At 39.8% G+C, this 26785-nt stretch overlaps 1 protein-coding gene and 2 long non-coding RNA genes across 7 annotated transcripts; 1 reads left to right on the forward strand and 2 right to left on the reverse strand.

Annotated features, from left to right (window-relative positions):
• Window positions 1-139: 139 nt before the first annotated feature.
• Window positions 140-16600, reverse strand: LOC6585456 (serine/threonine-protein kinase minibrain). 5 transcript variants are annotated; one of them, XM_032732746.2, is made up of 8 exons: window positions 16225-16600; window positions 10627-10796; window positions 10403-10537; window positions 7697-7868; window positions 7335-7502; window positions 6980-7266; window positions 6002-6878; window positions 140-1163 (listed from the first exon to the last, which is right to left on the reverse strand). In XM_032732746.2, exons 1-8 carry the CDS (start codon window positions 16280-16282, stop codon window positions 187-189), a joined length of 2844 nt encoding a protein of 947 aa, XP_032588637.1. In that variant the 5' UTR covers window positions 16283-16600; the 3' UTR covers window positions 140-186. The 5 variants fall into 5 exon arrangements, with proteins under 5 accessions (XP_032588637.1, XP_032588636.1, XP_043864816.1 ...); XM_032732745.2 differs by lacking the exon at window positions 16225-16600 and adding an exon at window positions 11992-12413; XM_044008881.1 differs by lacking the exons at window positions 140-1163; window positions 16225-16600 and adding exons at window positions 4077-4679; window positions 11992-12391.
• Window positions 16601-16857: 257 nt separating this feature from the next.
• On the reverse strand, window positions 16858-26749 carry LOC122757765. Its single transcript, XR_006357908.1, has 2 exons — window positions 26526-26749; window positions 16858-17669 (listed from the first exon to the last, which is right to left on the reverse strand). It is a non-coding gene; the product is annotated as an uncharacterized LOC122757765 (long non-coding RNA).
• Window positions 24558-26039, forward strand: LOC116804576. The gene is made up of 2 exons (XR_004364570.2): window positions 24558-25190; window positions 25260-26039. It is a non-coding gene; the product is annotated as an uncharacterized LOC116804576 (long non-coding RNA).
• Window positions 26750-26785: the final 36 nt, after the last annotated feature.

Raw genomic sequence — 26785 nt, forward strand, 5'->3', positions numbered from 1 at the left:
GCAATAAATAGCAGTGTCCGCTGGCGAGCTAAGAGAACGAAAACAGGCGCGCACACACAAAGGAGACAGAGAAAAAGAAGCACAACAGCTGGCTGCTCAGACTTTTGTGTGTATGCGGTGTAAAAAAAACGTAGAGTAATTAAAATGAAACATTTAAAGTATAGTTTATATAGACGGCAGGTAACGCTAATGTATAACTACAGGATTCTGTTGAACACATACGCCCACCATGGGCGACGACGAAGAGGCATCGCTGCTGGCACCGGCTGTAGAGCTGACGCTGCCGCTGCCACCACCGCTGGACGTTGCTGCCGACGCTGGCAGCGCAGCCAACGATGACGATGTCGACGCAGAAGCTGGCATTTGCATGGGCAGCGGCAGCGGAGCTAACGGCTGCGGATGATACAGTAGTACCCCATATGAGGCCGGCCCGGAGCCAGCTGGAGGTCCGCCAGCAGCAGAGGCGCTGATAACGCTCGAATCGGTCATCATCAGATGAGAGGCAGCGGCGGACATGTTGCCATAATGATGCATCAGGTCGAGCGGCAGCGACGCTGGCGCATAGCTGTGATGCGGCTGCGGCTGTGTCGGCAGTTGCATTTGTTGATGTGCGGCGGGTGGTGGCAGCGGCGGTAGAAGCAGCGACGTCGGCTGTGGTGGCAATTGCACTACATTACCATTATGCTTAATGTTGCTGAAATTCTGGTGTGGCGCAATGCCGACGCCGCTGTTGCGCATGCGCCCAAATGGCGTCTGGCCGAGACGCAGCGCTGCCGCTGCCATAGTTGCGGCCGAGACGGGCGGCAGTGGCGGTGGCGGCATCTGTTGTTGCCCCAGCGGCGGATCACAGTCCATGGCGTGCGGATAGCTGTTGCCCATATAAATATTGCGGCGACCACTGCTGACGCCGACGCCGCTGCTGCTGCTATGATTTAAGCTATTCAGACTGTTATTATTGTTTATGTTAAGGTTGTTGTTGCTGCTGCTGTTAAGGCTGTTGAGGCTGCTGCTGCTGTTCGCTGTTGTCGCTGACTGCGGCTGCAGACTGAGCGCCGAAAAGTTCATCGCATTGGCATTGCTGTTGTTGTTGCTACTGTTGTTGTTGCTGCTGCTGTTGCTGCTGCTGCTGCAACTGTTGTTGTTCGCGTGGTGCAATAACAGACCTGCAAGAGCAAATGTTGAATTATGTAAAGATTATCAATAAATGTTAAGGCTAAAAATGTTAGTGTTGCCTCATTGCAAAAGTTTTCGCTTAGTTTTTTTTGTTGATTATATCATAAATTTTTATTGAAGGGTTTTTTCGCTTTTTTTTGTCATTTTTGTTGTTGTTTGCTTTTAGTTTTCATTTTAAATTGTTTTTCTTGGGTTCTTTTCTCTTTTTAACTTACTATTTAGTAATCATTCATAAATTATTTCATACTCATTAAACTTAAACCATCAGCTTTACGTTATATATATATATATATGTATGTATATATATAAATGCCACAAATGCGTGAGAGTGTATGTGTATATGTAGGTGTGTTCTGTATGTGTGTTTGTTTTTCTCTTGATTAAATTGCTAAACTAAATGCTTTACATATTCAACCAGTTTTTCTTGTTTCTTCTTCTACATCGTATTTCATATTTTTTTTCTCATTTTCATTTTGCAATACTGTTTCGTTAAGTGTAGTTCTTATTGCATTGCTCCTTGTCGCCATTTTGCGAGCAGCCATTTGCTAGTTAACATTGGGCTTTACATCAAAATGTTGCTGCATTCTTGAAGCGTTCCCACTGATCGCATTTGCATTTGCGCATTCATTTTATTTTATTTTTATTTTTTTGGTTATTGTTAAATTTTGTTTGCGTGTTTTCTAAATATGTTTTTTCTTTTACTTTTTGGATTCGTGGCCTAAATCTAAATGCTTGCAATGAATTTTCATTTAAGTTTTATAATTTCGTTTTTAGCTTTTCTTTTCTCTATGCAATTTTTCTTTCAATTCTCAACTAAAGTATGTATGTATGTATGTATGTGTGTGTGTGTTTGTGTATGTGTGTGTATGTGTCTGTTGTAATTGTAACTTAAGTTTAAAACACTCTTTATCGGCCTTTGCTTTAAGTATTTTACACAACTTTTTAAAGTTTTTTTTTTTTCCTTTAAGTTTTTCCTTCCTTCAGTTTTATTTATTAATTATTTGTTAAATTCTTGAATTGTTTACTCGGGTGCTAAACGCTAGATTGTTGAATTATACAAACACATATACAATACAAATGCAACTCACACCTCTGTCTCTGCCGCTGTCTATCTCTCTCCCTCTTTCTCGCTATCGTTCTATTGATTTCCTCTTTTAAAGTTCGTTTTCAATTTCAATTACTTCATATATGTATATATGTTTACATACACACATATTTGTATAAATGTGTCTGTGTGGATGTTTGTGTATTTGTTAAATGCTAAAGTTGGTTTAATCTTGGTTTGTTTTAGTACTAATTTATGTTTCTGTTTTATGCAATGCTATCGATTTCTTCATATTTCCATTTAAATTATTATATATATTTTATAATTATTAATAATATGCCTAACGTTAATTATTTCGTTTGCTTTATTTTATTTTTATTATTTGTTGTTTTTTTCCGCTATTTTTACACACCTAAAAACTATGATTTGTGTTTAGATTTTTATATTTCTTGTATGATTTTTCTTATATTTTATTTTCTATTTATTTTTTTTTTTTTTGGTACAAAAAAAAAGGGGGTTTTCAAGTATGTTTTACTGTCATGTGACAAAGCTTCTGTTAAACTGCGCAGATTGGCTGATCCGTTATTTAACATTGACTGATCTTTTATTTAACATTGCTTTTACCATTGAATTGAAGCACGATTAGCTTTGTTTACGTATGCAATGAACGCGTGTGTGTTTGAGTATGGTACGTGTCTTGGTATGTGTGTAGGAGAGCGCTGCAGCTGGCTTAGCGCACAAGTGAAATAGTTTGCTTACTCCATAGTTACATTTACTATCATAAACATATAAACGATAGCAACAGACGAGAGAGCGAGAGCGATCGAAGGATGAAACCACTCGATTCTGCGACAACAGAAGTTAGAAGTGTACAAAAGAGAGTGCCCTGCGCAATACTCTGTAATGAGGTTTTACATTTCGGTTTGCAAATTTTTATGTCTGGAATTCTCGTCAATGCCATCGCATATAAATCAAAACAACTATTTCGTTTACACAGTGTACAAGGTATTCGGAGAGTGTAGTGCAGTTTGCCTAACAGAACGAGGATGTGTGTGTAAGTATGTATGTGTAATTTGTGGTTGTGCAGAGTGAAGTGAAAAGCGTAAACAACCAAAAGAGTAGCCAAGCAAGACGACAGTTGACAGTGTCTCTGTATGTGTGAGTGAATATGTGTGTGTGTGTATGCTTTACTGTTAAGTCTTGTTTCTTAATGCTTTGGGTTTCCTTTGAATGTTAAATGTTATGTTAGCGGCTATGCGCTGTGTTGATTCAGTACACACACACACACACACACATGCACATAAATGTATATTTTAGCCATGTACACACTTCTATATATGCATTTACAGCTCTGTATGTATGGCTGATCGCTGTTAATCTTCAAATGTTAATGTACTGTTAAACTTATCATTTTATTACATATATCATAATTTTATTACATATATTATCATATATATTTATTTTTCGTATGTATATTTATGTTTATATACATATATATATATATATATATATATATATATATATATATATATATATATATATATATATATATATATACATATTTATGTATGGCAGTCATTAAGAAGTCGTTAAGGATTCCTTGTTTTATGTGTTGCTTAAATGTTTAACAGTTTTTACTTTTTACTTTTTTTTTATTTTTATTAGTTTTTTTTTTTTTTTTGGGTTGTTTTGTTTTCTTTTTTTAATGTCTTACTTTACAATACTAGGGGCCTAATTGCTTATATATAAATGCTTAACTGTTAGCGACAATTATTAAAAAAAAAAGGTCACGCAAAACTAAACGAAACAAGTTTAAAAAAAAATAGTCAATTTAATTACTATTTTTTTTTTTTTTTTTTTTTTCTTTTCATTTTCATTTCTTTAATTCTTTGGAGCTTGTCTAAATTTACGTCGTTTATATTTATGTATACTAGGTGCGAAAAAAATATATAGATATATCCATATACATATATTATATTATTTAATATATATATATACATATATAATCACATACACATATATATGTAAATATTTATTTGGAAAAAAAAGAAGTTTATTTAATGCGCCACACATTAGGAAAATAGCGTGTATTTGGGTGGAGCTGGAGCCTCTGGCTATTTACAATAAGAGATGGCCTTAGCCTTACATAACGTGCGCAATGGAAACGCTTTCGTTCAAACTGAACGAAATATCATATATTGCATCGAATAACAGTTTCTGTTTATCCTCTGTTACTGTTCTTGCTGCTTAACTAGCTGCTTCCATTGCGCTGACGCCGCTGCTACTGCACTGTCGTCGCCGTCGTCGTCGTCGTCGCTGCTGCTGCGCTGTCTCCTTCGCTGTCCATTTTCACTGTTATCCTGAGTACTTTATATCTAATTTGCGTTTGCTTTTGTTGTTACGGCTGATGTTACTCCCGTTACTACAACTGCTGTTGTTGTTGCTGGTCATCGGCGCTCGTCTGCTTCGTGGTTTTGATGATATTTTTGTAATATGCACGCGAAAAGTGATTTTTTTTTGTGTGGGCATTTTTTAGTGTAATTTTAGTGAATTTTTTGTTTTTGTTTTGTTTTTTTTTTTGTTTGTGTATATTAGAAAAAGAGAGCATAATAATTGTGGGCAAAAATTAGTTGCGTTTCTTTCTTAGCTTCCGATTGCTTTTGCCTTGTAAGTAGAAATGAATACAAATATAAAATTATATATAATAAAAAAAAAAAGATATAAATGAATAAACAAACAAAAAAATATCTACGTTTGACAACACTGTTTGTGGGAGAAGGTGCTACCGTTAAGAAAACGAAAAAACACTTACAATTTGTATATGCTTAATAATATGTATAAATGCAACTAAATCTTTTCTTTTTATCAGATAGTAACAGAAATCATAATCGATATAAATATATATATATATGTATATAATATAATCTAATATATTATATAGGTATATATAAATATAATACTTAATTTTAACATTTTTTTTTTTTTTTTTTTTTTAGCTATAATTCAAATCAATTTTTTGTTGTCCTTATTTAACAGTTTTTGTACGCATTTTTGTTATTGCAAAACAAAACTTATTTGAATTTGTTCAGATCGAATTATTTCTTTTACGCACACACACACACACACACACACACGCTCACAGATGTACATATATTTACAGGCATGCAGCAAATTAAACGAACATAAAGTCTAAACAGTACAAAATGTATACTAAATACTAAAATAAATACTTTATGTTTTACAAATTTTATACTATTTATCATATTTGAAAAAAAAAAAAAATGAAATGAAAACATTTTATATTTCTATAGCTTCGTAAATTGAATTAAACTTAAAATGAAAATCTAGTAAACAAAAAAAGTTATCGAGTCATACTTAAATAGTTATCGTTATCGATCAATACATCAGTTTTAACAAATGCAAATGTTCTAAAACACTCAACGAATTCAATAACTCAACAGTTATCGATACGCATTTGTACATCGCTGAGTATCGATCTATTCGTTGTTATCGATAACAAATTGCATAAACATTTGCCTTGAATTAACTCCAATTTAATCAATTATCGTTTCTTATCGATAAATAACTCTATTTTTTCGATTTCGATATTTTCAAATAATAATAAGAGAGAGAGAGAGAGAGAGAGAGAGAGAGAGGAGCACACAACAAATAAAAGCAACAAAAATTTGCTACAACACAAAAGGGTGGCAAAAGGAGAGACAAGAGAGAGATTGGTAAAGGGGGTGGGGGGAGGTAGGATCGAGGGAATGACTCAACACTTACCCAAACATTGGGGATCAATGGCGCCGCTGTTGCTGCTGGAGACGAGCGACTGCTGCTGCTGTTGGTTGGAGGCGCCGCCGATGCTGTTGCTGCCACCCGACGATGAGGAGTTGACTGCTGCAATGGCTGCAGCAGCTGCTGCTGCGCTGGAGGAGACGACGCTGCTGCTGCTGCTGCTGCTAGCGTTGGGTCCGCTGCCAGTGCCGCTGGCACCACCACCAGCGCCGGGTCCTGCACCGCCAGTGCCAGGTGCAGTTAGACTGCCGCCACCACCACCACCGGCACCGCCGCCACCAGCGGATGAGCTGCCACCCGAGCCGCTGCCACCGGCGCCGGCATTCGCAGTGGCGCCAGCGCCGCTCGTGTTGGTCGACTCGTCGGTGGTGCGCTTGAAGAAGTTGTGCTGCAAGGCGTAGTAGGGAGTGACTCGTGTCTTCGGATCAAAGTCGAGCATGCGCAATATCAGATCCTTGAACTTGAGATAGTCGGACACAGAATGTCCCGGCTCATCGAGACGCCTGCCAGCCGGCCCGCCTGTCTCCACGCCGAGTATGTCATGTAGCTTGCGGGAACCGGGCGGCTTATACTTGCGCCCATTGAGTGTCTTCTTTAGCACGTAGGAGCCATCGGTGACAATCTTGTCGAAGAACTTGCGCGTCTTATGCGCCTGATCCAACAGATACTTGGGCGGCATTCCCAGCACCTCGACAATCTTGTTCATCTGATCGAACTCGTTGCATCCGGAGAACAGCGGCTCTCCGGTATGCATCTCCACCAGAATGCAGCCGAGCGACCACATATCGATGGCCAAATCGTATTGAATGCCCAGCAGTACCTCCGGTGAGCGATAGAAGCGCGACTGGATGTATTGATAGATCTGCAAGCGAGAGAGAGAGAGAGAGAGAGAGAATGAGAATCTTAATAACCTATTAGATACCACTTTTGCTTATGCTTTACAGGGTATTCTCAGATACTTACGCGCTGTCCCAGCTGACAGGAGCTGCCAAAGTCAACAATTTTGATGGCCGATCGCTTGGGATTGCATAGCAATATGTTCTCGGGCTTCAGATCACAGTGTATTATGTTCAGTTCGGGTGTGCTCAGGAACAGAAGAGCCGTGCACAGTTGCTGCGCAAATTTGCGCGTGAGGTTCAGCGAAACGCCACGGAAATTCGTGTTCCTCAATAGATCGTATAGATTATACGATAGCAGCTCGAAGACGAGGCACAGATGATTGCGCCACATAAAATGACGCTTGAGCTTGACTGTAGAGACACAGAGGGAAATATAGAGAGTTTATTTGTTGGGCTTATCCCAAGTTGCATCCACTTACCGATATAGTATTTGTTTTCAGCATCCGCACGATTCATCATCTCCAGCAGCTTGACTTCAATTTGTGCCTGATTTAGGAACGGTTTCTTATTCTTAATTATCTTGATTGCCACATGGCATTGCTCCTCATGATCGTAGGCCTTGACCACTTGACCAAAACTGCCTTTGCCTGCGAATAGTGAAGCATTTGTATATAACATGTGAGCATAGCTGATTGACATTGATTGATTGATTGATTGATTATTGTTAGTGAAATAAGTTAATAATCAATCAATCAAGGACAAGTGCATGGCTTTATAAACTAAAATTTGCTCTAAATCCATTTATATGCCCAATTATTATTACTTAGCTATTCATACGTACCGATGAGTGAATCAATCTCGTAGCGATCCAGAAACTTCTCGCCATTCTTGATGATATAGTCGTGATTATCATCATCGTAACCATCATTGTATAATTTGCGCTCCTTTTTATTTGACGAGTCATCATCGCCTTGTGTCTGCTGGGCTCGGCGTTTCTTCTTTGCGTAGTATACCTTCATGTTTGTATTATTGTAGGTGATGAGTGATTTCCAAAACAAAATTGGGATTTTTGAATATATGAGTTATATTTATATATAGTCTGTCTAGAAATTTGTGAGAGTAGGTGTGCTGATGATTTCCTTTAAGTTTTGACAACCAATTCAAGGCACACGTTGTGTCTCGACTTTTTCGCTTTCAAATACATGTATAACGGTAAGCGATAGTTTGGTAATAATTAACTATCGATAGCTGTCAGACGACACTGTTAATTGACAGACGCCAATTGCTCTCACGCAGATTTGAGCAAACAGTAGCTTCAATTATATATTATTGTTAATAACAGAAACACTCAATGTTGCGCTCACTACTAACGCAGCTTTGAGCTAACAGTAGATTCAATCGAATGTCTCTCGATTGCTTTGCATTTAAATATTAATTATTATAGAGTTGCAAAGTCATATATATATACATATATAATTAATATATTCCTCTAATTAATGTTTTCATTTGTTACTCTGATTTGAACAACATTATAGTAACAAGCCCATCTCCATCTCCTCATCCCTTTTATGACCCGCTGTGGTTACACGCTTACACCTCTTCCGCACTCCTCCATTAGCCCTTACACCCCCTCGACCGTTGCTTTGCTTTGCTCATTGGCTTGGCGAAAAATTTTGTATGCAGCTGGTTGCTTGGCGAAAAAAAAGTTGTTGCTAACGCCGCATGCGAGCGTCGGTGCGAGCGAGAGCGCTGCACGTGCAAACAAGTTGAACAGAGCGAGGGCGAGGGCTAGTCGCCAGTCGCGAGAGCGCTTTTTGCAGCGCATTGTACGTTGGTGTAACCGGACGACCAGACACAGCGAGAGAGAGTAGGGAGAGAATGAGAGTGGCGCTCGCGAAATTCAACAACGCCTAAAAGACGACTGCACACAATTGCTGCGGCTGTGCTGTTGCTGCTGGCCGAGCGTTGTAGAAATATGCGTGTGGAGCGATATGTGGGAAACAATGCTCGAAAATGGGTGTATGCTGAAGACGACAACGATGACGACGACGCTGACGTCGACTGCGACTGTGGCTGTTGCTGCTGTTCGTTACTTCGTGTCGTTGTCTGCTACTGTTGCCTGGCTTGCCTGGCAATGACGTTTCTAGCTTGTGGCAACGTCACAGTTAATCGCGCGCTGCCACGCTCTCTCTATCTCTCTTTTCCATTCACTCTCTCTATGTGTGTGTGTGTGCTTCAGCATAGCATACAAAGCAGCGACGTCAACGTCAAAGCCAGCGCCGGCAACTGCATTTGAGCTGATAAGACAGCAGCAACAACGTAACAAGTAACGGTGCATATATTTAGGCGCTTGGGGTTTGGCTCTGCTGCTGCAGCAGCTGCTGCTTCTGCTTCTGCTGCAGACGTCTGCCTTTGTCTCTCCCTGCCTCTGTAGGTGTGTGTGTGTATGCAACAATTTGCCAGCCAATTAATTGTAACTGCTGTTGGCTCTGGCTAATCAGATGATCGACATTTTTTATCGCAACTTTCACTTTAGACAAACATCTTGAACGCTCTTTCCGTGTATTCATTTAAGCAGTTTTGCATTTTCTTACAAATTTTGGCTTGTTTTATTTATGCTGCTTACAACAAGTGAAAAGCAATTCAAGAAACGCAGATTAATCGCGCAACCATTTGCATATTAACAGAAAAATGCGAGTAAGAGTGCACTGGACGGGAGTGCTCGACTAGGAGTTACCTTAAGAACTGTGCCAAACTGATTTCAATCAATCTGCGCTTTTTTCGGATAATATTCATGGCAAATAAAAACTATATATTATTTGCAGAGCATGATAATGAGAGCTATATATTGTCTAAACACAAACCTTTACTAATTCAAATAGGTGGGGTATAGAACTTCTTTATACTCAAGATCGTGGCTGGGTGGGTGGTAATATAATTGTGGTATATGATCTATTATTATCTATTACAAAAGTATCTTACACTGAATATCCATTTCAACCGAGAGGGTGCGATCATTACATAAGTAAGTAAAAGTAAACGCCAGCAACAGAGAGCCGCATATCGCGGCTGTTAAGCTCCAAAGAGAGCTTAACAAGTTAACAGTAAGAGACTGCGTGTATGTGAGGCTACCAATTGTTAGGCACAGATCAGAAGCTGCATTTACTAACAGAAAATAAACTGCTATTATGTTAAATACAAGAACGAGAGATCAAATACTCCAAGAAGTCTGCTAATGAGCTGTAATAGAAACAGCTTCTAATATGCCGTTGGTTAGGTGATCTATAAATGAAAGACAGAGAGCGAGAGAGTAGTGGTCTTTCTGTAAAGTTCTTTTGTGTGTTTCTGTTACTATGCTGTTAGTAACATGCTGTAGAGTGACAGTGGGTGGCATTTGGCAGCATTTCAGTTGCGAGTTATTGACGTCTTTTCATGTTAAGCGGGTCAAGGACAGGCACGCGCTGATCGCTAGCCAAATACATGTTTGCCAAAAGGAAGACAGAGCGAGGGAGAGTGGTAGGGGATATTATGTGTGACTCTTGCTTACCTCATTGATGTGCTTGTAGGTCTTTATCAGATCGACGCTCAGCTTTCGCAATGGTGCACTGGCCGGATCTCGAAAATGCGGGGGTATGCGTGCCTGCATGGCGCGCACCTCCGACGAAGACGAAGGACTAGAGTGCTACAAAGGGAGAGAAGAAGAGGAAGAGAGAGAGAGGGAGTGTGTTGAAGGAGAGTTCAACCTAAGAATTATTTGCTAATGGCACTCACATGATGCATAACATCACGATGCGTGGCAGGCAGTTCCTCTTCGACCACAAAGCGTCCGTAGAGCGGCGCATGGCGCTGTCTGCCGCCGCCACCGCCGCCGCCCCCGCCGCCGCTCCCACTACCCTGCGATGTGTCCACGGCGCCGCCGCTGGAACCATATCCAGCGGATACTGTAAAAAGAGAGAAACAGAACAAATTTAATTATATATAAGTGTAAGAGAGGGAGAGAGAGGGCGCGATATTGAGAGAGCGCGCGCAAGTTCATTGACCGATTGCATCTGGGCACAGGTGTTGCACCTGCCGCACACACCTGAGGCAGCTGCCAAAAGCCCAAAAGCCCAAAAAACCCGCCCAAAATACGTTTTCCCCGTCTAAATTTAGTACTAGACAACAAAATAAGAACCAAAAAGTCCCAATGAGAAATATTACACAATATGCACACAAAGATCGCCGAACAAATATATAAATATACATATATATTTGCATATATATATAATATATATAATATATATATATATATATATGTATATATATAGTTGTTCGCGTCTCTGTTTTGCTCCGAATCAAAAATAGCACAAAAAGGGTAGCCAGTGAACAGGGGTTGGGGCACATGGGGCGGTGGAGCAGATCAAGAGGGGCGCACTGAAACTGATATTGCATTTCGCAATTGCCGACAAGTGAATAGGCAGAAAAGAAGAGAAACCAAGGAGACTAAGAGCCAAGAAACAGCGACGAGGCAACGAAGGAAGAGCAGCCAGAAGGAGGCAGGAATTGACGTTCAATAGTCTAGTCAAAGATATTCGCTGAATGAAAGATTATTTAATAACACTTGATAAATTTACTTTAAAGTTTACCATGAACTTTAACATGCACTCGACTGAGTAACGAATTAAACTGATCATACTGTAAGGTCAGCTTTAAGTTAGATCTACCTGTATGATCTACTTCAGTTTACTAAAAACTAAATGGGCGTTACCTATTATAAGCTTTCAAATTGAGGCTGTTGATAGGCTGCCCTCCATTAAAGTGAGTCTGGTTCTGTAGTTTAAGAAGCTTTCAGCTGTTTGAAGTAACCAAATGCTAAACAATATTTACATTGAAGCTAATTGTAAACTATAGTGTAACTAAATACTCTGAAAGCTCCTTGTGCACTTGAAACTTGAGAGAATCGTTTAAAGATCCATAATCGATAAGCTATCACAACTTGCCTCAGGTGCATACTAAGTACATTGCAGGTGGATAAACGAACCTAATACACAATACAATGCGATACATTCAAAGCCTGAGCGATAAGCTTATCAGGGAATGACGAACGGTTCATTGTATCCATGCACCACAATTCTTAGACTTAAATTTCGTGCTTACAGCTATATTGCGCTGGCCGCTGAGACAACAAATGATGCTGATGCGGCTGATGACTCGCATCGTTGCTGCTGATGCTGATTGTGGCCCGGAATCTAGAACTGGGATTGGAGGCAAAGCTCTTGATCGTATGCTGGCAATCGATTTGGGCCAGATAATGCGGCGGCTGTTGTTGCTGTTGTTGCTGCAGTTGATAGCCGTTGCCATTTCCCCCATTGCTCCAGTTGCTCCACGATGGACGCCAGGCCGAGGACGCCGAGGTGTTGGCACCAACGGCAACAGCTGGCGGCGCAGTTGTCATCGTTCCCGTCGAGCTGCCGATCAGGCCGGGCTCATGGCCAGCCATCGAGGCGTTCATTGACTGCCAGTAGACCAAAGCCGTTGACATCGCGACTGAGTCAACGTCCGGAAGAAGCGACAGCAAAGCCAGAGACCTCGTCTATATTAATGGCTATATAAATATTTCCTTCCTTGCTCGTTATACACGTTCACGCACCGAAAAAAAGAGTATATTCCGGACTTTCGACAGGTTTTGGGGTAGAGCCCCACACACAGGACAGTTAAGCTATTACAGATCTCCTCTTAAGACAGACTAAGCATTCTGGGAAATTCGTAACACATCGGAAGAACTGTTAAATCAACTCATTTCCAGAGATAATCTTACGGAACTCCCCTAGATGTAGGGATAGACTCATACGTTCTATAAATAACTAAATCGATTCGAATGGTTTTTGATAGCGCGAACGAGTATCAGACAGTCGGTAGCATCCGACTGCAACATTCCAACTTGTTTTTTGTGAATTTCTTTTCTTTTTTGTTTGTTGTTCGCTTTCTTTATCTTTCTTTCATTCTTTTCGCACACCGCACAAATATTTCACACGCTATGCAAAAGTTCTTTTATTGCGAGATTCACTTTTATATATATATATACATATATATATGTACGTACATATATATATCTTTCACTCAAACAAAAATGTGAAGCAGAAGCTAATAACTAAGGAGCTTTTCTTCAATGTATGATTGATAGCATTTGTGCTCCATCAATTAAACAATTTGTTTTCATTTCTCGTTGGATTCCATGCGAAGCTCATACCACACAGAGCTCTATATATATATATATATATAGACTATATGGTTTATATAGTTATTTTTCGGCTTGCGACTACTCGCGCGATCTGCGTCGCGTGAGATTTCAACGCGAACTGCGTCAATGTTTTTTTACAGCTAGAAAAATCATGTCGAGCGCAGTCTTCGTCTTCACCTTTTTTTTTTTTTTTTTTTTTTTTTTTGACGCACGTCTGTTTTATTTTTATGTCGAGACATTACGTTACGTTACATTACGTTACGTTTGCCGCTGCATTTCTTCTTCCCTTCTGCTGCTGCGTTGCCAAAATTTGCAGTTGCTGTGCGCTCTTCTGCTCTGATCGCCGATTCCCATCAAATGCATTTGATGATTCCGCCATTTCAACACGTTCTATTTCGATTGGTCTAAGTCGCGGCACGACTATTGAGCTTTCAGCTTTGGCCGCTTGGCCAGAGTTGTCATCATTTTGCCTGATTTGACATTTCTTATTCACAGTTAATATACATATGAACCAGAGTTGCCATCACTTAGCTAAATTGTTTGTTTATGAAATTTCAAGCCAGATTTGTCTTCAAACCGCGACTTTCTTGATTGATTTCAGCTTTAATACTTGAAAGCTAGAAAGCTTTAGAGTTGCCATCAATGGCAATGAGTTTATAGTCATATTCAGCCAGTGTTTCCATCGGTCCAACTATTTTAGGGAATTCTAATAAAGCTTTTCAGCTGTTTAGAGTTGTCCTTTTCAGATTTCCTTTTCGTAAGACCATTCAAGATTCGTATGCATGTATATTAGCTATACAACTATTTGGTCTCCCATAATATTTTCTCAACTTTTTAACTCTTTTGGATAACGCATTGCCATGATCTTTTAATTTCAATTATCAGGTGAACGTGCAATTTCGAGAATATAGACTAAAGCATATCTATTTATATGTTAGCTATGATGCATAACCGCCCACACACCACCTACACCGTCTTCCTACACTTTCTTTTGTTTTTGTTTCGATGAGGAAGTCGATAAATAAAGCAAAACAATCAAACAAGTGAAAGCATTGCACTCGGGAGCAATCGACTGCATAATACCCGTTCCCGGGCCAGAAACCGCATCATTAAGAATCAATACTTTCGTATTTTCCATTTAGGAAATGAATTTAGTGGCATAGCTGAGAGAGATATGGGTCCTTTCCAGAAATATACATATACAGAAGATAGAAGAACGATTGTACGAAAATTGTTCAAAGCCAATATACTCTCTTTTCAGATTCCAAACGAGTAGAATCAGAAATTAATCATACAGCAAATTAAATAAATTGCATAAAATTTATTTATTTTTAATTAATGCCACAAATTATCCTGAGACAGCAAGAGAAACGGCTTTCTCAATAGAAGCCATCTTTGGACACACTTTGTTTTAGTTAGTAAAGAGTCCCTGATGGAAGTAGACCATAACGAAAGCAATGTCCAAATCGATCGTGACATTGAGTAATTCAGCTGACGTGCAAATAAATCTTTTATTGATCATCTGGAATAACTCCTGCCCATGTTTAGATTAGAGTAGATTCCAATTACCATCCCAGTATATCCCAGACTGGATTCCTATTAGCGCTACATTTGAGAAGATAAAAACAATTTAGCAGTATCACAAAAATAGTTCTTTAGTGCTTCGTAGATCGGGAAAATTGAAACGCTTTTCGAACTCGTTTAAATGCGTCTGTATTCCAGTTTAATATCAACTAATTAAATCTAATTGAACATTTGTTAAGTTTTGGAATATACGAAGAAGTCCCTTTCTAGTTTTCCTTATACATATATCGCACAGATATTTCCTACGTTAGACAAGGGTATTCCAGCTTCAGCAAAGCCTAAACTAAATTCCATTTCTTGTCTCGTTTATTATTAAATCAAAGTTGATCACTTGCCAATTTGTTGGGTTATGGAGCTAAATGGATGCTCCTCGTACGACCTACTGCTCCCTGGCATCTGCTCGATGACGACGATGATGATGATGATGATGATGATGATGCTGCCGCTGCTGCTGCAAGTGTTCTTCTATTTATAGAAACGAACGGGAGAATCACTGCGGTGATCCGTTTTTGTGCTTAGCTCTAGCGAAATGTGGTCGTCGTCGTCGTCGCCGCCGTCTTAGCCAATAATAGTCGCAACGACATTTTTCTCTTGACCAGGAGCATGGAGTAGGGGTACGTATTGGAAGGGGAGCCAGCGGTAGTGGAATCTATTTCACATCGATGCTAAATCCGGGCAATATATACGTATATATAGTTATATGAAGTACGTTATCAACAAACAGGCCTAGTGTGGAACCACGGTCGGTGCTTGCCAAGTGAGTCATAAATGACCCATCAATGGGTGCAATTGTGTATACCGTGTACCTATTGAAAGTGACATTATAGAGGGTATATTGCCTTGAAGACAATGCATGTCACATGCAAGAAGGAATATCGCATATTCTTTGTGTATAGATTATATACAATAGACAGATCAGTATATAGTAAAACTAATCATTTAATTGATAAATCGATAAAAGTAGTAAAGCTTATATAATCTTGTTTCATCTTCTATTGAACTAATGATTCTAGCTATTTATGACATCTCATTTGCCTAATATCGATTTCTATTGAAGCATTCTTAAGGGACATATAAAGCATACTCTCTGCAAACCTTCCCCATTAGACGACTATTCTTTACTTTCTTCTTTTAGATATTTGCTGCTTTAGCTCAGCGCAGGTTATCGTTTAGTCGAATACATCGTACGCTTGCACCAAATCGTAATAAACACTTGACGAATTGAAGGGCAGACGCGAGGCGCCGTTGATAAAACGTTTTCGTGGAATCCAAATGCACTAAACAAATAGAGGGGAAGTCCGGAAAGTCCGAGCGCAGCGCCTGCTACTTGCTAAATTGGCTCCTCTTTCTCACAATGAGCAAACAAAAGCTAACTGATAAGTCATACACAACATACAACACACACACACAGACGAACACTTGTGCCATTTGTGAAGCGAGGAAGCAACAGGTGACAGCAGCTGCTTGCTATGACACGCGTGCGCTCTCAATACAGCGATCGCTCGCTAAATAAGATTTCCTTTTATTACCTCTGTTAAGTAGTTAACAGTGTGCATTCTACTTACATTTCTGTTTGTTCTTATCCATAACAGCGCCGCTGTTAGTATCCTCCAATCTATACATCTGGATTTTCTTGTTGGTTTAATGCTTTTTATGCTGAATTATGTTTATGATATATATATCTATATAGATATATATACCTAGATACAGGTATATATATATTCATACATATAATTATTATTCATATATATATATATTGCGTTTATTTGTTCATATATAATTTGCGTTTTGGTTGATCCTTTCTCTTATATTTGAAATCTATGTTTCATTTTTATTTCTTGTATAAATTAAATAAATTATTAACGTTGTTGTGGTAATTAATAAATTACTTCTCGTTGTTAATTTTGGTTACTAAATTTTTGTTGTTTTATTTTTGTTCGTTTACGGTTATATATTTTATTATCGCGTATATATATATATAATTTCTATATATATAGATATTTAAATTTTTTGGGCTGTTTTTATTTTTGTTGTATTAATATTTTAAATACTTGTTTTACACATACATATATATACGTTACGTTAAATCTTGTGGATATATATACATATATATATTTATATATTATTTCATTTTCGTTTTTATTTATTTTATTTTATTTTTATTTTAAAGTAATGAACACACTTTTTAAGTCTTTTGTTTGGGTTTTGCTTTTAATGTTATGTTGATGTTAACATACACATATGTTAATGTTAATGCTACTGCTGTTATGTGGCTGCTGTTGTTGCACACACAGACATAAATGTTTATAAACACAATTGTTAATGGTTGTTGTAGCTTTCACGTTCTTCATTTAGACACGCACACAGATACAAATTTTCGCACACGCGCGCACACATGTTCATATTTTTGCAATCAATGTGCAAATCCATTGCGCACACACACACACTGCCGTCGCGCACGTGTGTCTGTGTCGCTCTTCTTCTCGCTTTCTCACTATGCTTCTCTGTTTGTGTGTGTATGCGCGCAAGCGCCCAAAAATAATGCAAAACGAAAAAAAACAACAAAAATAACAACGGTCTCTCCCACTCTCCTTTCTTTGTTTTTGTTTTTTGTTTCGCACAAACACCGAGAGCCGCGCGCGAAAGGGAGAGCGAGCCTAAAGAACGTCCGCGCGAGAGAGCAGGCCGGACAGATAATGGCCAATGCCAAAACGAAAAAAACTTTATTTTGCTTTTTCGTGGTATCTAAGTTATTGTTGTTGTTGTCGTTAAACTGTTTGTATTATTATTCTTTATATTATATATGTAGTAGTTGTTGCTGTTGTTGTTAATACAAAGTACTGCTCTGCACATTTTGCATGGGAACATACATTTCATGAGCGAATTAACGGAACACAACAAAAAACATTTTCACGCACGATTTTTTATTTGTAGATATATATAAGCTGAACACAATTGTTGTTGTAGTTGCTGTAGTTGTTATTGTTGCTGCTGATGTCGTCTTGGAGAGCTGCAAAGAGTAACAGAATAAAGAAAAGCTTAGTTAGACATTTTTATAAAGAGCACGTTTACAGTTAAACGCACAACAACAACAAAATAGCGCATAAAGAAAAGAAACAAAATTCAATAACATTTTGCGCGGCGCAAAATAAAAAAAAAAATAATAATAATAATGTGTAAAAGAAACCAAATAAAGGAAAAACACGCGCTGCTCACAAAACACATACACTGACACACTCGCACTCGAACTCGTCTCTCTTTCTCTCTCTCTGGCAAGCGCAGCAGGTGAACGAACGACACGCGACGCATGTGTGTTTGTCAGCATGCATGTATGTATGTGTGTCTGTGAGAGAGTGAGTTCTAATAGCAGCGAACAAGTTCAGTTGAGCGCCACGCGCACTCAAACACACACACACAACAGTAGCGGCAGGCAGCAGCATTCATAGAAAGCGCAGCTTGGCAGGGCAGCGCTGCTGGCCGACTAAAAGCTTTTTGCTATAAGCAGACAGCTGTTAAGCGCCTGTTGCCAGGCAAAATTTGCGCTTTTTAATTAAAATGTGTGCGCAAATGTTTTAATGTATTTAGCAGTCGACTCACAAAAACACACATACCATAGAGAGCGGCGCATTACGGTGAAAGTGACCGCAAGTTTTAACCATTTACTGCTGTTATTGTTATTGTGATATATATGTATATATTTTGGCATTTGTTTGCGTTAACTGTTGCCAAGCAAATTGGACGAAGAGTGTTGCCACATAATTGCAAATGCTGCTGCTGCTGCTGCTGCAAAAAAAAAACATCATTACTCATGCACACACACACACACACAGTTAGCCGGCACAAGTTCAGTGCAAGCCAAAAACCAGTTCCATCATGAATTATTCTTTTTAATTTCTCTGATTCACACGGTGCAAATATATAAATATATATATAAATACACATACACACACACACACACACACACACACACACACACACACACACACACACACACACACACACACACACACACACACACACACACACACACACACACACACACACACACACACACACAGCAAACAAAACGATAAAAAAAAATTAAGTTTGTCGTATGCGTCACGGCAAACCCAAACCAAATGTTATTTGATAGTCATGCAGATAATATTGCCAACTTCTAAAGTAAACTAAATCTGTTTATTTACATTCGAGCTTGATGTAATGAAAACCTTAATTAACTAATATTTATTTCAAAAGCAGCTAGAAGTGACTGTAAAAAAGCCTAATTGGCTGCACTGACACTGACACTATACAACATGAAACTTGTCGAATGCTGCCCACACACACACACACACACATAGAGTATGTTCATTAATCAAAACTAGTCGCATTCCCATCAAGGCAGCAACAGCTGCTGCTTATCAATTGCACGAGTTGTGCTTGTGACCGATGTGCGTGTGACGTCACAAATGTACCGACAATCAAGAGCAGCAAATACTCCGATCAAAAGCTAACTAACTGCTCGCATACATTAACAATGATGATATATACATATGTGCGTGTGCCTGTGTGCGTGTTTATTTTTAGCCAGGCAGCAACAAAATTTCGCATGCATCATAATTTATTTTTGGTCTACGAGCAAAATCAAAGGCAGCAGCAGCCCCCACGCAGAATCCCACACGACGCGCCAATTAAATTTCACGCGCAGCTGGCAACTCTGCATTTGGTGGGTGGTCGCTTACAGCCAGTGCTGTTCCCTTTCCTCTCTCACTCTCTCTCTTCAATTTATTATATTTTTTAGTAACTAAAAGAAAACTTTAGCGATCCAGTCGTGTTTGACGTCAACACAGCGGAGAGAGAGATATAGATAGAGGAGGAAAAGAGAGCGCATACTGCTTTCGCTTTGCACACACACACACACACACACGCACAGGCAGCCTGGCGCTATCAGTGTTGCTCAATTAGCTATTTTTCAGCTATTTGGTGCATGCAAAAGCTACTCTATTTCTATGCTAAAAAACCTTTTCTATTGAACTCAAATATATATAATATGTACGTATAAATAAATGAATTGATTAAAAGTATTAAAACATTTGTAAAGAAATATGCGTTTTTTTGACTCAGTTGATTATTGTGGCCCATTCTTTAATGTTTCTGGTTATTTGGGGCTAGCTCTAGCTTATATGTATGTATCAGCACTATTTGTGCGCTGCCGCTGCCACTGCCACTGCCACTGCCACAGACAATCATCTCTCTCCCTCTCTAACTTTATACACTGGGGTGTTTGTTTTTGTATTCTTTCTTAGACGGATGGACGCATGCTCTAGTCGCAGACGCGCGCGCGTCATGCGTGACCCAAATAGCCGCCATTGCTGCTTCACTTTACTTCGTCTACTTCTGCTTCTTCTTCTATTTGATGGTCACACAAATCAGTAAAACTGAACAAAAACAGACATAATATAATTTAATACACATAGTTCATACATATAAGTATCGGTGTATATGCTAAAATGTTAGAAAGTCTTTTGCGCAACAGTTAATAAATTTCTGTGACTGCGTCCGTGTCTGTCTTTCTGTGTGTGTGTGAATGAGAGAGTTCCCGTTTTTTCGCTTTTGGGTGCGCGCGGCACCAAAAATACTTTGTAGGCGTTTTTCGGTGTGCGCTGCTCTTGCTGATTAGCCACAAACATTTCTTTATATTATATTTATTTTTTTGCACTTTTGAAAGCATTTTCTTAAATGGCCTGCAGAGCAGACGATTGAGCGAGACAGAGAACAGACAGCAAAATGCTTTCATTTCATTTCGTTTTTAATTTTCTTTCATTTCTTATTTATCTTTCTTTTTTTGTTAAGTGCGTAACGGAATGCCCGCTGGCATTCACACACACATACATATATAAATATATATACATACATATATGAACGGCAAAATTTACATTCTCGCTACGTTTATTATACATACGCTCTCTCGCCTTTTGTTTGGTTCAAAGTTCAATGACCGATTTCGCCGCGTCGAATTCAGCGGCGCAGTCGCTGTTGCCCTCGAAGTTGACGATGACAGCGTCGCTGCCAATGCCTCTGCTATTGCCGCTGCTTGACAAACACACATACAGACAAGGTCAACGCAATAATCGAGTTGCCATTTTGTTGCTTAAAACGCAATAGCACAAATAATAAGCATTAATTAAGCGACACACACACTCACACACACAGAAAAGACAAAAAGGTTCCAAAAGCAGCAATGTCCTCTGTTTCACACACACATTCAGATAGAACGAGATAGGGAATGCGTTGCGAATATTAAAAAATAAAAATGCATAATTATTCAAAAATATTTATCGATAATTTCCGATTATTAACAGGAACAGAGCACTCATTACTTGCATGCGTGTATGCGTGTGTGCACGAAAAAGCAAACAACAACAAACACTAACGGGGCGCGCTTGCGTGTGTCCGTGCGTGCATCAATGACGCCGTCGCGCAACTTTGACAGTGGCATTGAAATTGCCAACAGCAACAGCAGCAGCAGCAGCAACATGTCTGATCATGCAAGCGTCGCTGTTGCTGTCGCAATTGCGCGCTGCCTGCGCAACCAGAATAAATTCCAATTAGACAGTTTCCGACTCTTTGACTAGCTCTCTCATTCCCGTTCCCTCTATCTCACTCTCTCTCTCTCTCGGCCGGGTGCTACGAAATTGCGACTTTGCAAGAAAAATGTTTATGTTATTATTGCTGAACATTGTTGTTATTATTACGGTTTATTACACACGCATTTGCTAGTGCACACACATATAGCAGTTAACAGTGCTCGTGCTCTCTCGCTCTCTGCGTCTGATTAGAATTAATAACACAACAAAAGAAATGACGTTTTTTTTTTTCAATTTGCGCTTCTGCGAATTACTTTCACCTCCTCCTCAATTACCTACGACAATGACGCGGCTATTTTTCGTCTATCTATGCATGTGTGCGAGTGTACATATGCGAGCGTGTGTGTTGGGGCTTTTTTTTTTTTTTTTTTTTTGAGGCGCAGTTTTTGCAGTCTGCGCCACCCACCGCCAATAATAGCAGCAGCGGCTGCACGTGGAAAACGGCGCCGCAGTTTTGACTGATTGAGCATTCAACTGTATAAAGCCTACTCCGCCCTCTTCCTCTTTCTCTCTCTCTCTCTCTCTCTGTTTCTATCACTCACGTTTTAGCTGCTGCGCCGCTGTCTTCTTCGCATTCACAGTTATTTGACTTGGCACAGCAATTGCTGCGCAATAATAACAATAATATAATAATAATAATAAATAGTATGACAAAGAAAATACCGACTAAATGCTGAAACGCTACCCATCTCCTTCTCTTCCTCTCTCTCTCTCTCTCTCTCTCTCTCTTACTCTGTTGCTTAGAGTTGCAGACAGATAAATAAATGGCTGATAAATCCATTGAAAATGTGAATTCAGTTTATATTGGTTTTTTCCGCAGAAGGCGTGGTAGCTCCTATGAAGTATATAGAATCTTGTTCAGTAGATCTATACGACAATATCTACAATCAATCTATTCCATAAGAAGCATTTCATACGTTCAGTGTTATTGTCCAATACATCTGATCTATACACATTTGATATTTATGTCAATAGCCGGCACTAGACCAAAACAGTGTTAAAAATCGTATAATAATCTATACGCATTTATATATCGATTTCTTCTAAAATGAATTTGATTTTCATTTGCCTTCTGCTCATCCCCTACTGCACCTGCAGCTGCAGCTGGAATCCTTCGCTAAGCTACAGTCGACTAAATGAATTGGATAACAAGGAACTGCCGCTGCTATTGCCAGGCGCACCAACATCATCATCATCGTCATCATCATCAGCTTCTTCTTCATCCTCATCATTATCATCATCTTCTTCGCCATCGTCATTATCGTCATGTCGAACCAGTATCAATCGAAACTGCCCACAGGTAGCCGCCAATATAGCGGTAAAAGCCGCACAGGTGGCAACAGCTGCAAATGACGCCCAGTCAAATGCAGCCGAGTGCGCGGCCAAAGAGGTACGCATCCAATTGGCCGAGAAGGCGGTACAGGCCTCCAAGGCCGTGCAGGCTGTGCTCGAGGGTAAGCGGGCGCTGCTGGAAAAAATCGAAAAGGAGCTGAACGCCGCCGAGGATCTCCTGGGCAAAATGAGAAGCTCATTGGAAAACAGCGAAAAGGCCGCCGAGAAGACCGAGTGTGCTGCCAAAAGAGCCGAAGAGGATCTGACTAGACTGAGCGAAATCGTTCAGCTTCTGGGCGGGAACGTGGCCGATGTGAATGCGCTCAACGAACAGGCCCAGAACGACTACAGCGAGAAGCTCCAAATGCTAGCGGCCGCCAAGGACCGATCCAAGCGCATCCAGAAGGACATCATCTGCGCCCGCGACGAGTATCAGCAGGTGAAACAGGCTGCCTACCAGGCGGCGTGTGCCGCAGTCCAGGCCAAGCAGAAGGCGGCCCGAACTGCCGCTTTCGACAGCGGCGCTATTCGGACTGCGCAGTTGCGACGACGTCGACGTCGACAGCAGCATCCGTTTTGGTCTGATACCATATACTTTTAGCTCTTATATCTACATATATCTCTCTATGTACATATGCATATGTATATATCTATATTTTTTCCATTTATATCATGTTACACTTGAAGATCTCAGTGCATTATTTGTTGATAGTTTGTTGAACAAATTACTGTATACAACTGGCAATAAAAATGAGGCTTAGGCAATAAGCCTAATCAGACTATAGACCTAATCATAAAATAATTGTATGTGTGGGTTCGCAATTCTATATTGAATTATATATTTGATAACATTTTCTATCGAAGAAAGTCGCTTATAACCATGAAAGAACAGTCGAAAAGAGTTTCCTCATCTCTTTCTCGCTCATTCGAAGGAAATGCACCTGATTCCACAATAAACAATAACTTTTTGCAATTACGATTTGTGCTTTTGTTTATGTTTATGGGGAAAAAAGTATCGTTTGCATATTTAGTGCAAGTCCGTAAGCGTTTTCCCACGAAAGAAACAACAAAAGAAGTAGACGAGAAGCAGGAATAACAATGGCAATTCATAAATAAACAAAACTACAAGGGCAAGTAAAGTGTGTAGATGTAAAAGAACAATTAACGGGGAACGAAATGAAAATGGCATATAATGGAACACAGATGCAATAGTAATTGCTGTCTGAATGTATCGTTCCAATTGGTCCAATTGGCAAACAGCTGCTGCTGGAACCTTTCACATGCGCTTCCGTCCAGCTGTTGTGCTGTCCGTCGCAGCCAGCAGGAAGAAGAAGAAGCAGCAACAGCAGCACTGGCCCTTAAAAAGGATTGAGCGAGAGCGCAAGCTTCTACTTATTGCTTGTGCTGCTGCTGTTGTTGCCGGCAGCGTTGTTGAAAATTTCTGTTCAAATGAGCAGCAACAGTGCATGAGAAAGAGAGCGAGAGAGTACGAGCAAATGCGCGCAAGTGAGCTAAGCGCAATGTGCGCTCATTCTCTCTCGATTGTTCTCTCGCTCCCAGCATGTTGTTTGTTGGTGAATTTTTTTAAATTTTTTTTTTTGCCAAATAACAAATTGTAATTAAAATGCAACGAGAGAGACAGAGGGGGAGAGAAAGAGCGAGCGCGTGGCAAACATATTGCATTTGTAAAATCAACAATTTAGTAAAATGTATTTTATCAACAGCAAAAAAAAAATAATCATAATAAAACAAATAACAGCGGGAGCTGCTCTCCTCGCTCTGCAGTAGAAGCGTCGCAGTCACAGTCGCAAAAAGCAGCATGAGAGCGCCGCGCTGTAGCTGTACATGGTTGTCGACACATGCGTATGTATGTGTGTAAGTGTGCTTGCTGTCATACAGCGCTGCCCGCAGCGCTGCTGCTGCGGCGGCGTCAATGGCTTTTTAAAATTCTTGTTTGCCTTTTGCCAGCATTTGTATGAGTGTGTGATGTTGCTACCTGACATAAACATACAATCACACACACATACACAGACGCACCGCAAAAACCACATGCCTTCCCAATCAGAAACAGAGAGGTGCACAAGTAGAAAATGCCGGCAAATCCAATATGTTTGCGGCGGCGGCGGTGGCGGCGCTGCCACCATCTGCGCGCAAAATGTAACACGGTGGCAACGCCAGCAGCGACGTTGACGCCAGCAGCAGCGGGTAACGCGTTCAACATAACCAAACAAATTTGATGCTGTTGACTGCCTGCGACTCACGCTCAGACACACACATACTCATGCATATGTGCATATCAATAAATACATGCATAAATAAAAGGCAACACTTACATGTTGACTGTTACTGCTTGCTGCTGCTGTTATTGTTGCTGTCGTTGTAGTAGTTGACGTTGTTGTTGTTACAAATTGTTGTCAATTTTGTTTGAGTTGTTGCTGCTGTCTCTGTCGGCAGCGCCACAGAAAAAAACATGTTTCACTTGAAGCTGAAGACAACGGCGATGCTGCTTCTGCCTCTGCTGCTTACAAACAGAGAGATACACGCACACACACAATATATATGTACATACTCATGTATGTATACAAATTTGCTTTTGCTTGTTTTTTTTTTTTTTTCTTTTATACGTTTGTTGTTGCTTGCAGCTGAAAACGTTTAATGAAGAACAAAAAGGAACATGTACACACAAACACATGGGGGAGAGAAAGAGAAGGAGATATTAAAACATATATTCAACAATAACTTTAGCACACTGTAAAAAAAAATAGTTGGAAAAAGCACTGTCGCACGCATACAGAGGTAGCGAAATGCGACGCTGCGGCTAACAAAAGAGCGCGTCGCAACAGCAGAGATGGACTAAAAAAAAAAAAAAAAAAGTCCGTATAAAAATGAGCATAAAAAACAGACAAACAACGCAATGTGAGACAGCGACTATTTTCCGATAACTTTTGCTTCGTCAATAATACTGCACTTTATAACTTCAGTTGGCTTAACAAAAAATTATATTAAAAACAAAAAATTAACGCAGCACAATAACAAAAAATAAATGCACACACATACACCAATGCACGCACGCACAGTTCGTATAACGGTGGAACGGCGCAACGACAGCCGATAACGAGTACGAGCCGACGACGACGGTTTTTTCACCAACCTTTCTTACTGCTGCTGCTGCCACTGCTGCAGCGCTTAAAACATGCGCAAGCGACAAAAAAAATTTATAAAAAAAAAAAATAAAGAAATATAGCTGAAGCTAATGTAAAGCTAGAAGCTTATTAGTAATGTAATTTGCTTGATTTGATTTATAAATGTAACTGAATATTTTGTTTGTTGCCACACGCGAAAAGACGAAATCACGACAACAGCGACGACGACGGAAAAACGCGCGCTTACACGTCTGTACGTACCAAAGAGCAAAACGAAAATGAAGAGCAATGGAAAATACAAAAATACCAGCGCCAGTGAAAATACGAAAAAATACTCTGCGAAACAGTGCTATTAAATGACACAAGGAGAACAGCGACAGTGTTGGTCAGTGTGCGCTTGCATTTCGCTTGTTTTTCCAGCACGTTTATTTGCTTGCTCCGCTTTGAAGCTCGATTCCAAGCGTTTATACGCACACACTCGCACGTAGACTCACACACACATATACACACTGCTTGTATACTTGTTTTGATTTTATTATTTGGTTTTGGCTGGCAACCGGGCTCTGGCTACACCAGTGTTGTTAACTGGACGCCGCACACATGTCCCCTTTTAACATTTGCTAAGCGGCTAAAAGCCGATGGTTAATGAGCCACTTTTATTGTATGCTTATTTCTTTTCTCTCTTTTTTAAATCATAAGCTGTCAACACTGCGCCCAACAAAAAAAAAAAAAAAAAAAAAACACACCCGCCGCTTGGGAACTCACTTTAAATGATGAATTTCTGCTTCCACTTATATATAAGAAATGCACATGTCTTTTACTGTGTATAAGTTAATGCATTACTTTCCAATACTTTGTTTTAGGAATTTTCGTTCATTTCGAACAGTTTTTGTATTATTTTTATAACTCCACAAGAACAGGGCTGGCAGTTGCCAATAACTGTGCTTGCCAGGACTGCAACGCGTCCAATCGATATGCCGGGCATTTCGATATACACATATTTGTTTATGTATGTGACGGCGCGC

This window comes from Drosophila mojavensis, unplaced genomic scaffold (genome assembly GCF_018153725.1).
Source record: "Drosophila mojavensis isolate 15081-1352.22 unplaced genomic scaffold, ASM1815372v1 contig_136, whole genome shotgun sequence".
NCBI classification, from domain to species: domain Eukaryota; kingdom Metazoa; phylum Arthropoda; class Insecta; order Diptera; family Drosophilidae; genus Drosophila; species Drosophila mojavensis.